Source organism: Megalobrama amblycephala, linkage group LG13, assembly GCF_018812025.1.
Source record: "Megalobrama amblycephala isolate DHTTF-2021 linkage group LG13, ASM1881202v1, whole genome shotgun sequence".
NCBI classification, from domain to species: domain Eukaryota; kingdom Metazoa; phylum Chordata; class Actinopteri; order Cypriniformes; family Xenocyprididae; genus Megalobrama; species Megalobrama amblycephala.
Genome location: NC_063056.1, coordinates 1329532 through 1345912, shown reverse-complemented (window position 1 = coordinate 1345912; position 16381 = coordinate 1329532). Strand labels below are relative to the sequence as shown.

Here is a 16381-nt window from a genome sequence, read left to right as displayed (position 1 = left end):
TTTACAGTTGATCACCAGGTGGCACCATTAACCCTTTACATAGGCCTGTGCAAAAAAGAAAAAAAAGCTTAGTTTCTGCCTTTTTATATGGAGTCATATGGAGTTAGACGTGACGGTATCAAATTTTCATGTTGCGATAATTGCTTAAGCTTTTATCACAGTATACGGCATTATCATGATATTGAAATAAGTTGCAAAAAAAGTGTTGTCATACTATAACAGGTTTAATAACTTTTTCTCATAACAAAAAGAACTCTGAACATTTAAATACAATAACGCAGTACACAAATTATAAAGTAAAATGTTTCAAACAGATTAAGTGCAAAAGAATTATAAAGAACAACAGGTAATACTATATAAGGTCTCATTGTTTAATGTTTGTTAATGCATTAACTAAGATTGAGAATGAGCAATAGCTACATTTGTTACAGAAGGTATATATTTTTTTGTTAATATTAGTTAAAACATACAACTGATCATTGCTACTTTTAGGTCTATTAAGAATACTTTACCCATCAACCGTAAAAAATCCACAACACCGCTGCATGTGCCGTCAAAGAGGCACGCATGCTATGTAAACAAACTCAATATGCATGAGAAGCACATGGCAGAACGAGTGAAGGAGACGCGCTGAATGAAAGTGCACGTTCACTCTCTCTGACAGCAGAGGGCGCTGATGGAACAGCAGAAATGCAGCGGTTACCCCGGAAACCCTGTAAACAAAGGAGCTGGTACTACAGTTTTTAAAATGCTTCAAACAGCCATTCAGTTTTTGATTAATTTCCAGTTAATGTATATTAACATTACTAACATCAAAAGTTGTAATAATTATTTAAATTGTAATATAAAAATTAGAATAATTCGTAATAAATAATTATTCAGGTTTTTTGAGGTGCCGACGGTAACAATATTGTGCATATTTATTATCGTGATATATCGTATTACAGAATATCGGCACATGTCTATATGGAGTATAACAGCATATTATAGTGTGTGTGTGTGTGTGTGTGTGAGAGAGAGAGAGAGAGAGACCTTATGCCAACTTACCGTGATGTATCTGAGATAATCAAAATATGCCCCTCAGCTCTCAGAACTACATGGAGTAAACAAAAACAAAGTAAGTGTATTTATGCACCTGCTGGTCATTTGATGGTGAGAAGAGCAGCAAGCAACATGAGAAAGGGCTTTTAGAAATTATTATGCAGCCTGACCCCTCCAGCGAGCTGCAGGATGTATTGTCTTCTCCCTCTGACACCACAGACTTTTGTTGTTGTACCCTCATCATCCTCTCCAGCTTCCACTGAAGGAGAGGAGGATTCAGAGGATCCTGGATTTGGGTGGATTGGGAGAAACGGCGAAGTGCAGTTTTCCACCAATGTGGAGACAACCCCTTTCTTCAGCCTGCCAGAGGGTTGACTCCAGGGCCGACGCATTAAGGCAGGAACACACCAAGCCGACGCTGACGAACTAGTGGCGATGAAAGCAGATTGCGGGGTTGGCTCACATCGGCAAGGTCTGGGTCCAAAGTTGGCCTGACACACCAAACCGACTTTGCACAGGCCTATGTAAAGGGTTAATAGTGCCACCTGGTGATCAACTGTAAAAATTACAAATTTTGCCTCTCTTCCCAACAGGGAAAACCACCATCAATCAAGAATGCATGATTATATGGTGTCATGGCTTTGCAATCAAAAATGTCATTATAATGGAAGTCAATGGGGCAAAAACAGTCACTAACAGTAAATGAGGGAGAAAAAATTAAAATCTGATGCTGCACAAAAACTAACAATGCATCAAAGCCAATGTTGTTACTAATCTTTGACATGCCCAAGACTGTGATAAAAGGTAAAAAAATGTCCAGTCCACAATCACTTTTAATATTGAAAATAAGTCATTTTGTGTGTTTGTGTAAATGATCAGTGACATCATTTATAAACTTGGCAATAAAAGAGTAAAGAGATTTTTTTTTTTTTTAAACATTTAGTAGTTTTGATCAGAATTGAGGATGATTAACAGATTTTTTATGCAAAAAAAAAAAAAAATAGAAAAAATATTTATTTGATACATTTTTATAGCAATTTAATTTAGTGGATGTTTTCATCCCGAACATAACGAAAGGGTAGTTTGAACAATACACAAGGGTTAATGTTGTGCTAATATAAATGTGCTTAAACCTCTGTTTTAGATCATGTTATATACAGCTGTTACATTGGCTGTGGCAAAACGGCCAGACATTTTCACTGCTGCCAGTGTCCCAAGATTTACATCAATAAAGGTGCCCTAAAAAAGCATCTTTCCAGCAGTCATCCCATAACTACTTGCACTTTAAAACCACAACCAGTAAGTGACCCACAAGAACCTCCTTCCCAACAACCATCATCACAACCACAACAAGAACTCCTTCCCAACAACCAGCATCACAACCACAACAAGATCTTCCTTCCCAAAAACCAGCATCTCATCCACAAGAACCTCCTTCCCAAAAACCAGCATCTCATCCACAACAAGAACCTCCTTCCAAACAACCACAACAAGAACCTCCTTCCCAAAAACCAGCATCTCATCCACAGGAACCTCCTTCATCACAACCACAACAAGAACCTCCTTCCCAACAACCAGCATCACAACCACAAGAACCTTCTTCCCAAAAACCACAACAAAAAACTTTTTCCCAACAACCACAACAAGAACCTCCTTCCCAACAACCAACATCACAACCACAAGAACCTTCTTCCCAAAAGCCACAACAAAAAACTTTTTCCCAACAACCACAACAAGAACCTCCTTCCCAACAACCAACATCACAACCACAAGAACCTTCTTCCCAAAAACCACAACAAAAAACTTTTTCCCAACAACCACAACAAGAACCTCCTTCCCAACAACCAGCATCACAACCACAAGAACCTTCTTCCCAAAAACCACAACAAAAAACTTTTTCCCAACAACCACAACAAGAACCTCCTTCCCAACAACCAGCATCACAACCACAAGAACCTTCTTCCCAAAAACCACAACAAAAAACTTTTTCCCAACAACCACAACAAGAACCTCCTTCCCAACAACCAGCATCACAACCACAAGAACCTTCTTCCCAAAAACCACAACAAAAAACGTTTTCCCAACAACCACAACAAGAACCTCCTTCCCAACAACCAGCATCACAACCACAAGAACCTTCTTCCCAAAAACCACAACAAAAAACTTTTTCCCAACAACCACAACAAGAACCTCCTTCCCAACAACCAGCATCACAACCACAAGAACCTTCTTCCCAAAAACCACAACAAAAAACTTTTTCCCAACAACCACAACAAGAACCTCCTTCCCAACAACCAGCATCACAACCACAAGAACCTTCTTCCCAAAAACCACAACAAAAAACTTTTTCCCAACAACCACAACAAGAACCTCCTTCCCAACAACCAACATCACAACCACAAGAACCTTCTTCCCAAAAACCACAACAAAAAACTTTTTCCCAACAACCACAACAAGAACCTCCTTCCCAACAACCAACATCACAACCACAAGAACCTTCTTCCCAAAAACCACAACAAAAAACGTTTTCCCAACAACCACAAGAACCTCCTTCCCAACAACCAGCATCACAACCACAAGAACCTTCTTCCCAAAAACCACAACAAGAACCTTCTTCCCAAAAATCAGCATCTCATCCACAACAAGAACCTCCTTCCCAAAAACCACAACAAGAACCTCCTTCCCAAAAACCACAACAAGAACCTCCTTCCCAAAAACCACAACAAGAACCTCCTTCCCAAAAACCAGCATCTCATCTACAACAAGAATGTCCTTCCCAACAACCAGCATCTCATCCTCTTCAATTAGCAGCTCCTCCAGTGATTAAGAGAATTTCTCTGCAGTGCCGTCGTAGGGTGAGTCTGAATAATTTGAAACGCATTGAGCAGATACATCATGAAGCTATGCAACATGTCGTTTTCAAGCACAGTGTGTTGTAAAAGAATAGGACTTACAGTGATGTGCAGAAGTTGGTTAGATTTTTCACCAAAAAGTTTGCCAATAGAAAATATCAGTTATCAATTTTTAAATATCAAACTTTCCTTTTGCCATTAATTGTAATAATCCAGTGAGATTTTTGTATGCACAAGGAATCTGACAACATATTCAATGGTCCACAAAGAGATCTCACCATCATTGAGTCTGTCAGGGATTGCATGAAAAGACAGAACTGACAGAGACAGCCTAAATCCACGAGATCCCACACAGCAAAAGAACTCAGCGGCGGATTGGCCGCGGAGGTATCGCGGCTTCCGGACCGTATCCGCGAACGGACCCGTATCGGCGTCTGTGGCTCCGCGCTGCATCCGCGATTAAAACCTTACCTCCGCGGCGGGTCCGTTTGGGACCCACAAATTGATACAACCGTTACAGTAAAGGCGTGTGCGCATCCACGGATCCGACATGGGTCCACTCAGGATCTGCTGATTGACAGTAGATTTTACGGCGCCGCCCGGAGGCAGAGCTGATCCTCTGGGTGGTGCCAAAACGAATGTGACAGTTACGCGGGTTTGGTGACTTGAATGCGGATCCGCCTAGGAGTCTCCTGCTGTGTGGGATCCACCAATAGCAAACCACAACCATCCAATCAATTCCCCACAGACAAAATCAAGCCCCGCCCTACATTTGTTCTTGTTTTATTTTTTTTTATGTATCAGTGGTGTTATACAGTGGGGAAAACACATTTTAGGTTAAAGTTTATAGTTATTTCCTGTAACTTACACTTTGAATGTTCTTGTCTTTTCAGCACATCACAATTAAGCAGAGAGGACAAGAGCCTCGGCCTCATCGCTGCCATGCAGATGCTTCTTTATTCACTTGCCCCTTCTGCTCAACTGATGTCTGTAAGCCAAGACAGTACCATCAAATAATGACCCATATAGCTGGACATAAACTGAGGGCGGTTGAATATGGAGGTGAGTCTCTTTGGGAATACTTTATAATAATGCTGTAATAGTTAACATATACTGTCTGGACAAAAGTATTGGGACACTCCTCTTAGTTATTGAAAACAGGTGTTTCAATCAGACCCATTGCCACAGGTGTATAAAATAAAGCAACCCATGCAGTCTGCATTTACAAACATTTGTGGAAAAAAATGTATCGTTCTTCTGAAGAGCTCAGTGAATTCAAGTGTGATACTGTGAGAAGATGGCACCTTTGCAATATGTCAGTTTGTGAAATTGTATCCCTGCTAGATGTTCCATAGTCAACTGTGAGTGGTATTATTGGAAAGTGGAAGGGTTTACGTACAGCAGCAACTCAGCCATGAAGTGGAAGATCATGTAAGGTCACAGAGCGAACCGGTCACGAGTGCTGAGGAACATGGTATGTAAAAGTCGCCAACGCTCTGCTGATTCAACAGCTGGAGAGATCCAAACTTCCACTGGCATTAATATCAGCACAGAAACTGTGTGTTGGGAGCTTCATGGAGTGGGTTTCTGTCGTGGAAATTCTCAATACTAATCCGACTACTGACAATTCAAACAACCTCCAGTTGTCAATATAATATATAATACTCAGTACCAATACAGTACTACAGTACCTTCGAGGTAATTCTCATCCCAAATATAATACAATACAATACTACAGTACCACAATACTACAGTACCTTCGGGGTAATTCCCGTCCCGAATATAATACAATATAATACTACAGTATCTCGAGGTAATTCCCTTCTCGAATACTTCTAATACATTTCCAATATTTCGAGGTAATTCCCTTCCCGAAATAAGGTGACGGCGTCCCGTCAAGAAGCTACTATCACTACCTCAATCACACATGAGCACACAGGTCTTTAGCATCTATACACTCTCACCGTCCTTCTCAGGTGTACGCTGGTCCGACACAGGATCATTAATACTAACTCCGAGTATTACAGCCTCACCCCGAGGGCGACTCTATAGTCTTCCAACACTATCACTGTCTCTGCTGTGGTCTTTTGAGCGTAGAATCTTTAGTACTTCTATTCCTTAGCTGCGCAGCATATACCTGACACGACTTCCAAGTTGCTCTTTGTAGAAATGAAGTTTTATTTACGGCCGGGAGATCACTTGTCACAACAACAGAGTGAGTCTCAATGAATAGAAAGATACATGCACATTTAAGTCTTACAGTTGAGTAAAAATCAATGTCTTCATCACTGTGATTTGTTCTGGTGATTGGTTTGTAATGATTTAAGCTAATCATGTGACTGGTCTTTGACCTAAGCATCCTTAGTCTGCATTTTCTGTACATTTCATGTTGACATAAAATATTTCCATCACATTTCAATGGCCGAGCAGCTGCATGTGAGCCTTACATCACCAAGTACAATGCCAAGTGTCAGATGGACTGGTGTAAAGCACACGTCACTGGATTCTGGAGCAGTGGAAACCTGTTCTGTGGAGTGACCGATCACGCTTCTCTGTTTGTCAGTCTGATGGGTGAGTCTGGGTTTGGCAGAGGCCAGGAGAACGTTACCTGCCTGGCTGTAAAGTTTGCGGGGCTTATGGGGCTGTTTTTCAGAGGTTGGGCATCTTCCAGTGAAGGGAAATCTTAATGCTTGAGCCTATCAAGACATTTTGGACAATGCTTTGCTTCCAAATTCTAGCATGACTATGCCCCAATTCAATTCATATTATTTTGTAGAGCGCTTTTCACTAGAGCGCTTGGGTACACTGAGCAGCTGAGACAGATCAGGCAGGTTATTTGTGAATTTATCTATAGTTGTCGGGAGAATTGTTCTACCTAGTCAATAACGCAGTGCAATATGGCAAATATCAGCGGTACGCAGTATGCACGTTACAAGTTAGCTATCAGTGACATCACTTTGAGGTAGAATTTCTATATCGGTAGGACTGATTCGATGTGATAAAATTAAATATAGTGTATGATTAAAATGATGAGTGGGTCTAGTGACATTTTGCTTGACCCCAAATGAGTTTAGTAAATCTGTAAACGCAGCCCCTAACACATCATTTGCATTATCTACAAATGTTAAACTCTCCAACAATCAGTGCTTTATCAACATTGACCAATAGGTCTGAGAGAGAATCTGCAAACTCTTTTAGGAAATCAACATACGGCCCTCGAGGTCTATAAATGGTAGCCAAAGCAAGAGATAGTAAGGACTTTTTTTCTTAGATCTGAGAGTGTAACATTTAGCACAAGCACTTCAAACGAATTAAACCTGTGTTCTGTTTCTCTATAGATAGTTACAGCATCGCCCACCACAACCAGACAAGGCTCGTGCTTATAACAGTAGTCTGGTGGAGTAGACTCATTAAGACCGAAATAAGCCAGGTTTTACAAAGGCAAAGTACATCAAAACTATTATCTGTGATCCTTTCATTTACAGTACCCGCCTTAGGAGCCCTAGCTTTAGGAATTGTTTTTGTTCAGTAATTTTGAGATTTTCTGGTTTAATCGCAATCAGATTTTTTCTAGATGCTATAGATTTATTGTTTGACCTCACTATTCAGGGAAGTCTATAGACTGTACTACACTCGCATTTCTATTAATTAAGTGGGTAGAATGAAGACTGTGATTTGAGGTTTGACTCACTAGTCATACGGTGCGTAACGTCTTGGAGATGTTCTCTGACAGAAGATCAGCTCCGATTCTTCTGGGGTGCAGGCCATCAGCACGGAAGAGCCTTGGTCGCTCCCAGAAAAGATTCCAATTATTTACAAAGAGCAGCTTATGTTCATTACACCAAAACATTAGCCATTCATTTAGAGCAAATAATCTACTGAACCTTTCAAGTCCTTGTCGGTACGTCGGAAGCGGTCCGGACATGATTATCCACGCCGTGGGCGATTTGCTGCTCACCCTCTCGATCAGGCTCCTGAAGTCCTGCTTCAGAACCTCCATCTGCCGCAGCCTGATGTCATTCTCCCCTGCATGCAGCAATACAGCTCTGATGCTCTCGTCCCCGACATAGAGAACACAAGCGCCAGGAAAGCATTGAATGTGCACCTTACCTTTAGCTGAGGTAGCGCGGACGTGACAGACGATAGAGTCTCCAATGTTCACAGCATCGTGTTCCGTCTCACGAAGAGGGGAGAAGCAGTTCCGGGTGTAGATCTCGAAGACTGGGTGCAGCAGAGAGGTCCTCAGCCTTGCTCACGCCTTACGCTGCTTAAGCACCCATTCCCCGGTGCACAAATAGGTCCATAAAGACATGGTTACATGAGTTTGGTGTGGAAGAGCTTGACTGGGCCGGACCTCAACCCCATCCAACACCGAGCTGAGCAGAGATCCAGTGCCTGACCTCACAAATGCTTGACTGGACTGCAAATATTCCCACAGAAACACTCCACAATCTTGAGGAAAGCTTTCCCAGAAGAGTGGAAAGTGTTATAGCTGCAAAGAGGGACCAGCTCCATATTAATGTCTATGTATTTAGAATGTGATGTCATTGCAGTCCCTTTTGGTGTAATGGTCAGGTGTCCCAACACTTTTGTCCATATATGAACTAACAGTGAACACTTTTACTGCATCCATAAATGTTGGTTAATGTTGTGCTAATACAGATGTGCTTTAACCTCTGTTTTAGATCATGTTATATACAGCTGTAACATTGGCTGTGGCAAAATGGCCAGACATTTTCACTGCTGCCAGTGTCCCAAGACTTACACCAATAAAAGTGCCCTAAAAAAGCATCTTTGCAGCAGTCATCCCATAGCTACTTGCACTTTAAAACCACAACCAGCAAGTGACCCACAACAAGAACCTCCTTCCCAAAAACCAGCATCTCCTCCACAAAAAGAATCTCCTTCCCAACAACCAGCATCTCAACCACAACAAGATCCTCCTTCCCAACAACCATCTGATCCACTTCAATTAGCAGCTCCTCCAGCGATTAAGAGTCATCGTAGGGTGAGTCTGAATTCTATCAGGTATTGCTGTGTGCAAATGTACCTAAAACAAAAGTTGTTTTAAAGGCAGCTTTGCAGGTAGAATTCTCAGTGTCTTGGAGATGCTGCCACAGTTCTTATGGATTTAGTCGTCTCTGGATTTTTCTGGCTCGTCATGTAATCGCAGACTGACTCGATGATTGTGAGATCAGAAGGTCTATGAGACAGTCAAAGCATTTCTAAACAATGGCACTTAAGAATTAGAACTAAAATGTTGTTGAAAACATTTATTAAAGACAAAGCATATTTTTCATATTAAAGAGAATTTAGAGAATTAGAATGGACTGCTGGTGGAGCTTGAGAGTTTGTTTGTTTTAATTGGTTTATTGGTTTCATTTTGTGTTAGTTATTTCCTGTAAATGACACTTTTTGAATTTTCTTGTCTTTTCAGCACATCACAATTAAGCAGAGAGGACAAGAGCCTCGGCCTCATCGCTGCCATGCAGATGCTTCTTTATTCACTTGCCCCTTCTGCTCAACTGATGTCTGTAAGCCAAGACAGTACCATCAAATAATGACCCATATAGCTGGACATAAACTGAGGGCGGTGGAATATGGAGGTGAGTCTCTTTGGGAATACTTTATAATAATGCTGTAATCGTAACTAACGTAGTTAACATGCGTTATGAACTAAAATACTTTCATAGCATCCATAAATGTTGGTTAATGTTGTGCTAATATAAATGTGCTTAAACCTCTGTTTTAGATCATGTTATCTACAGCTGTAACATTGGCTGTGGCAAAATGGCCAGACATTTTCACTGCTTCCAGTGTCCCAAGACTTACATCAATAAAGCTGACCTAAAAAAACATCTTTGCAGCAGTCATCCCATAGCTACTTGCACTTTAAAACCACAACCAGCAACTGACCCACAAGAAGAACCTCCTTCTGAGCAACCAGCATCTCCTCCACAACAAGAACCTCCTTTGCAGCAACCAGCATCTCCTCCACTTCAATTAGCAGCTCCTCCAGTGATTAAGAGAAGGCAAATTTCTGTGCAGTGCCGTCGTAGGGTGAGTCTGAATTCTAAAAATTGAGCAGATGCATCATGAAGCTATGCAACATGTCATTTTCAAGCACAGTGTGTTGTAAAAGAATAGGACGATGTGCAGAAGCGGGTTAGATTTTTCACCAAAAAGTGTACCAATAGGAAATATAAGTTAATTCCTCCAAACGTTCCTTTTGCCATTAATTGTAATAATCCAGTGAGTCTGACAATATATTTTATGGTCCACATAGAGATCTGATCTCACCATCATTGAGTGAACTGAGACGCACGTCCTGATTTTGCCAAGTTAGACTCTTTCCTGGGTAAACATATTTTACTGATCCTGGAACAATATTCCTGTCTGAAAATTCAATCATATCCATATCCCTACCCCTAAACCTAACTCTACCCAGAAGTAATCCCTAAAATCAGAGGGAAATGATAGTTGAATAACACAACCAGGGTTAGATGTTTCTACATTAGTAAGTCTAAACTTGACATAAACTATAAACTTCAAATCTTCAAATCTGATTGGTTGATTGGAATGTTGTTCCAGGGTCAACAAAGATGTTGATCAGGTTCAGCGAACTGAGGGTACGTTTACACGACAACTGCTTCAAGCTTTTTTTTCCTTTGGAGGCTTGAGGCCCTGCATATACTGTATACTACAGCTCCCTAAACAAAATCACAGTTAGATTCCGGTATCCCCTTCCTCTTATCCCAGCCACCCTGGAACTGTTGAGAAGAGCCAACGTCTTCACAAAGCTGGAACTTCGCAGCACGTATAACCTCATTCAAATATGGATGAATGGAAGACTGCATTTGTGACCCCTAATGGCCACTGAGTATTGGGTTATACAGTATGGCCTGGTCAACGTCCATTCCATATTCTAAGGATTCATGAATAAAGCATTTCGGGAGTACCTCCATTGATTCATCAGCATCGACATCTTTGTGTACTCCTGGAATAAGACTGACCATTGCCACCATGATGCGTTGAAGTAGACTCTTCCACTAGTTGCATGGGAGCAGTCCTCTCTTAGCAGCAGGGGAAACCTCCCAGACTCCATCCATGTGCCTTTTTCTCCAGAAAGCTTTCAGAGCAGAATTACAACTTTGGCAACCGAGGACTACTAGCCAGCAAGCTCATGTTGGAGGAGCTTTGGCTGGAGGGGGCCCACCACCCTTTCTTGGTTTTCTAAATAAACACCTTCACTAATCTTAGTGAAGCTCGTCGACTGAATCAATGGCAAGCTCATTGCCGGACCCTCTTCTTTACCTGTTTTATCTCACCATCTCATATCAAAACAAAAAACAAAACCCCAGGAGGAACCAGAGCCTATTCCAATGCCCAACATCATCCTCAGTCTAATTCAATGATCTCTGGATGATCAGATAGTGAAGGCCACCACCACTGAACCTGCTCCACTGGGCTGCCCAGCTGTCAATATCTATTTCCCAACCTTGGAATCCATCCATTCCTCTGGGCACCGGCCACCCAGGGACCAATAGGACCCTCTCGCTTCTGCAGGACTGGTTCTGGTGGCCAAGTATGGATAAAGATGTCAGAAGGTACGTCCAGGGATGTCAGGAATGTGCCATGGCCAGCACTTACCATCCGGGAAGCTTCATCCTCTGCCCATCCCTCGTCGTCCTTGGTCACACCTAGTAGTCGACTTTTCACAGATCTCCCACCTAAAGATGGATGTCGACGGTTTTTCCGAGGCCTGCAAATTGGTTCCTCTCTAGGGCTTGCCCACCACTATGGAGATGGCCAAACTTCTGTTTTAACCACATATTATATAATTATGGAATCCCTGAGGATATTGTGTCAGAGAGGCCCCCAATTCATCCATGTTTGGAAGGCCGCCTTCAAACTCCTGGGTGTGATGGTCAGCCTCTTGTCTGGGTGTCATCCACCGAGCAACAGGCAGACAAAACGGAAGACATAGGAGATCTGAACCGATGGAGAACCGATGGACTTAATTCCTGTCCTTGGTCGATGTATGCACAGAACTCTCTCTGGCAGCCCTCCACAAAACTCACTCCCTTCCAGTGTGTACTCTGCTATCAACCACCTCTGTTCCCTTGGTCCAGCGAACTATCGAATGTCCTATCTGTGGATCATTAGTTCAAAGAGAGTGAGAGGGTCTGCAATGGGCTGTGCATCGCCAAGCTGATGCCTGGAGATCCACTGCTCTCAACTACTAGCCTAGGCAGAAAGTGTGGCTCTCCATGAAGGACATCCAGCTACTCCTCCCCTACAAAAAGCTAAGTCCCCATTACATTGGTCCCTGTTAAAGCCTTACCCACCTGCCTGTCTTCTCTCACTCGACAAAGCCTGGTCTGATTGACGAACTCCCTTGTTGCTTGTCACCCCCACGGACCCGCCTACAGAGTCAGGGTTCGTCTCGAGTACCTTGCAAATTGGGAAGGATACAAGCCCAAAGAAAAATCTTTGTAATACAAGGGAGACCTCCCGAGGTACTCCAACGATCTCCTTCGTCACCTTATAGTCTCTGTTAACCCATCTACTCCACCTGGACACAGATACTCACTACCACTCCACTTAGTCATGTGAAAAAGAAAGTACACTGTCTTTGAATTCTATGGTTATATGTATCAGGACATGAAAAAAGAAACATCTGGTGCTCAAGTAACTCCCATTCTTTCCAAAGACTGTTGTTTACCTGCCATAATGCACCCGCTTGCCATAACTCTTGAGTTAAGACTCATATTCTTTCCATAACTCTGCCATTTCATGAATACTACATACTTGCATACTTGTTGCCAGTACTCCTCAGTGCTTTGCTGTTCGTTTCCACATCTTAGAAAATAATCTGTTTTGGGTTCCCTAACATCATCCTGTCTGAGTCTCTAACACCTTTTGAAGAGTAACTGTCTATTTTTTTCTTGTCTTTTCAGCACATCACAATTAAGCAGAGAGGGCAAGATCCTCAGCCTCAACGCTGCAATGCAGATGCTACTTTATTCACTTGCCCCTTCTGCTCAACTGACGTTTGTAAGCCAAGAAAATATCAACAAATAATGACCCATATAGCTAGGCATAAACTGAGTGCGGTTGAATATGGAGGTGAGTGAGCATACATTGTCTTTAACTATTACATCCTTAAAATAAAGTATTCCTAATATAGTAAACATACGTAATGAACTAACAATGAAAAATACTTTTACAGAATTTATATATCTTGGTTAATGTTTAATTAAAATATACTGGCGATCAGAAGAAGAACAGACATTGCAACAGTGTTCAAGTGTGTGAATAGTGTTTGTCTTTCTTTTTCAGAAGAAAAAATGAGCAGTTGTTTTCATAACGACATTAATCAAGATTTAAACATTCTGTAAAAGAAATATTGTTCATTGCAGTGTCATAAATTTTTCCATTTGATAAACTTTTCCATTGATTTCCAAAGGTACTTTTTGTAAGGGCAGTTTTTCTGACATGGCATTTGTGTATTTAATGCTGCTCAAAGGTCACATACATGTTACACAACAACTGCATAATGTAAACAGCCTACATAAAGTATATAAATCATCAAATAAAAAATAAAAAACGGGAATTCATTACAGGGTAAGGCTGCAATGGTTATGACAAAATCATTTGTGTCGATTATTGCTCTTCATATTGTAATTATTATTTTTAAATAGAATGCATTAAAAAACGTTTTGTATGTGGGGAAATGGCACATCATATTCTGGCAACACACAGCAACTCCTCTGATTAGCTGTTTCCATCCAAAGTTGCAAATATTACATAAAACATTTGTGAATAAAGCACTGTTTCCATCCAGTGAGTTGAAGAGAACAAATTCGTCACTTCCTGATAAATTGGCACAAAAATATCAAGAAAAATGAACTTGCTGCTGTAGAAACCACTGTATTTATTAATTTTCACATAATAAATTACTTGCCCTTTAGAGTGCACAGATGAACCGCAATAACGCTGTCATGTTATCTTGCCTATTCAGATGCCTGGTGTTTGTAAACGCAATCGCGTGAGACACTTCTGCGAGGGAATTATACCGAACCACTTTAACGATAGACTTTGTTCAGGCATTAGGTTACAGAATGACCAAAACAGCACTTCAGATGCTGTGCAACATGATCGGCTGGTTGGTCCAATTATGCCATCCCAAAGTCACATGTCTCTTTTTGAAATGCATCAGGGAATTTATTCGGTAAAAGTGTTTCCATCGTAGTTTATGCGCATGGTTTTTACGGGCATTTTTGGAATCTCTGCACAACTTGGTGTTTCCACCTAGCAGTTTGTGATATCCCAAAATGTGTATAAAAATAGGTGGATGGAAACATAGCATTGACTACAATGCCTAATGCTGCAATTTACGCATAGAAATAAATCTGATACAATATGAGCAGATCTAAATTTAATGCTGCCAGCGACCAGTTTGTTCATTTTCACATTTTACTTTAATTGCAATAGCTTGATAGATTTTGCGTAATTGCGCTGTGGCATTTTTTTTGCCCCCTTATCTTGAATTTGGGGGGCATTTTTGCCAAAAGCCACTGTTAATTTCTCACCTTGGTTCATTGTTTCTTTACTTTTACTAATGTTAAAATGCATAAGCTCATTCTAAAGTGATACCATTTTCAGTTAAAGTCCTCTTATGGGAAATGTCTACTAACATTGTTTTTTTACTCTGTTTTAGATTATGTTATATACAGCTGTAACAGCTGTGGTGAAAAGGCCAGACATTTTCACTGCTGCCAGTGTCCACAGACCTACTTCAATCAAGGTGCTCTAAAGAGGCATCTTTGCAACACTCATCCTGTAGCTACTTGCACTCCAGAACCACATCCTGTAGGTCGTCCACTACAGGAACCTCTTTTGCAGCAACCAGCACCTCGTCCACTGGAATTAGCAGCTCAGCGAGTGATTGTTAAAAGAAAGCAAATCTCTGTGCAGTGTCCTCATTGCAGGGTCAATCTGAATTCCAAAAATTTAAAGATGCACATTAAGCGGAAACATCATGAAGCCATGCATCCCATAACTTCAACTTGGGATTCATCCCACAAGGTTATCTGTGACATTGATATTTGCAAAAGCTGTGTTGAAACGGCACCAAGGAGTGAACTTTTGGTTACACAATGTGTGTCTCTGAGCTCAGTGGACTTCTCCTGTGCTGCTGAAACTAGTGAAGATTTATCAGAGGACATGTTGACTGAGATGGAGTAAAAATCATTTGGGGGAAAGAAAAACAATGCTTTAAGTAGCAAAATTAGGATAACGGTAAAGGTGCCACATTTACTAGCCATTGAAGGCCCCAACTACATGTGTTATATAAAGGTGACACATTACTGTCTTGGTGAATTACAACGTCACCTATAAACAGTTGGTACTGCCGCTGTAGCAAAGGTAGAATATGTCTGTACCAGAGTATTGAAAAGTGGAGTCTCTTTCAAATGAAGCAGCAGCTCTTCAAAACCTGCCGGAAGCAGAGGAAAGGATTGAACCAGCGTAACACCAGGACCGGTCTAGCCAATGTGGTAATATCCTCCACAGCACTCGTTCCAAAAATGGTTGCCCACAACTGGCTAGGATAAGAAAAACTGAGACATCTCAGCCCAAAAGAAAAAATGATTCTGACTCGCAATGAACTGGCACTACAAATAGATGATCCTGCAGATATCAGTGGACCTCCTTGCTAGTGTGCAGTATATTAATGAAGAGTTTATAACTGTTACAAGGGGTGTTATAAATGAAAAGATAATAAATAAATCCAGAATGTTCAATTGGAATGCTGATTAATCAATTTGCCATAAATGATTTAATCAGTTCCTCTTCCAGGTCATTCGCTATCATTGCTCAGATAGTGGCAATGAGCATTTCAACCAATGAAATATTTTCTAATGGCCATTTCCTGATTTGTGCGGCTCAACAACCTCACCTCATATATACATTGACCCTTTTGAAACAGGAAGTCATGGCTCAGGGTTAGTTCACCCCAAATGAAAATTGTCATCTTTATTCACCCTTGTGTTGTTTCCCCAGCTAACTGGGAACATTCTCCAAACTTTGAGAGAACATTACCAGAACATTAGCCAAAGTTATGAACAAATCTTTTTTCCTGTAACGTTAATAGAATGTTTTCATACAATGTTGCGACTCTGACGCGGCGCTAAGCACTTTTAGTTGGATTTTTGTTTATTACTAGTTTCGGAATTCTCAGAAAACATTCAAAAGTAACATTTGCATAACCAAGAAATGTTTTTCAAACATTTTAAAAACTGGACTGAACATTTTAAATGTTCTGAGACTTTCAGAAATAACGTTTTCATAACTTCAGGTGAACTTTTGCAAATCGCTCTTAGAACATATTTTGTTAGCTGGTCCAAACCTGTGACTTTCTTTCACAGAACACAAAAGAAGAGTATTTTAAAGAATGTTGGTAACCATTTTGGTTAATGTTGACT

The 16381-nt window shown here is 41.0% G+C and overlaps 1 protein-coding gene across 1 annotated transcript; it reads left to right on the top strand.

Moving 5' to 3' along the window:
• Positions 1–2348: 2348 nt before the first annotated feature.
• On the top strand, positions 2349–15706 carry si:ch73-341k19.1 (protein piccolo; the record flags this gene model as incomplete). Its single annotated transcript, XM_048153401.1, has 7 exons — positions 2349–3896; positions 4787–4955; positions 8579–8901; positions 9331–9499; positions 9646–9953; positions 12854–13022; positions 14617–15706. Coding segments are annotated over 7 exons (3213 nt in total), but the record flags the coding sequence as incomplete, so codon positions are not given.
• Between the last annotated feature and the right edge of the window lie 675 nt (positions 15707–16381).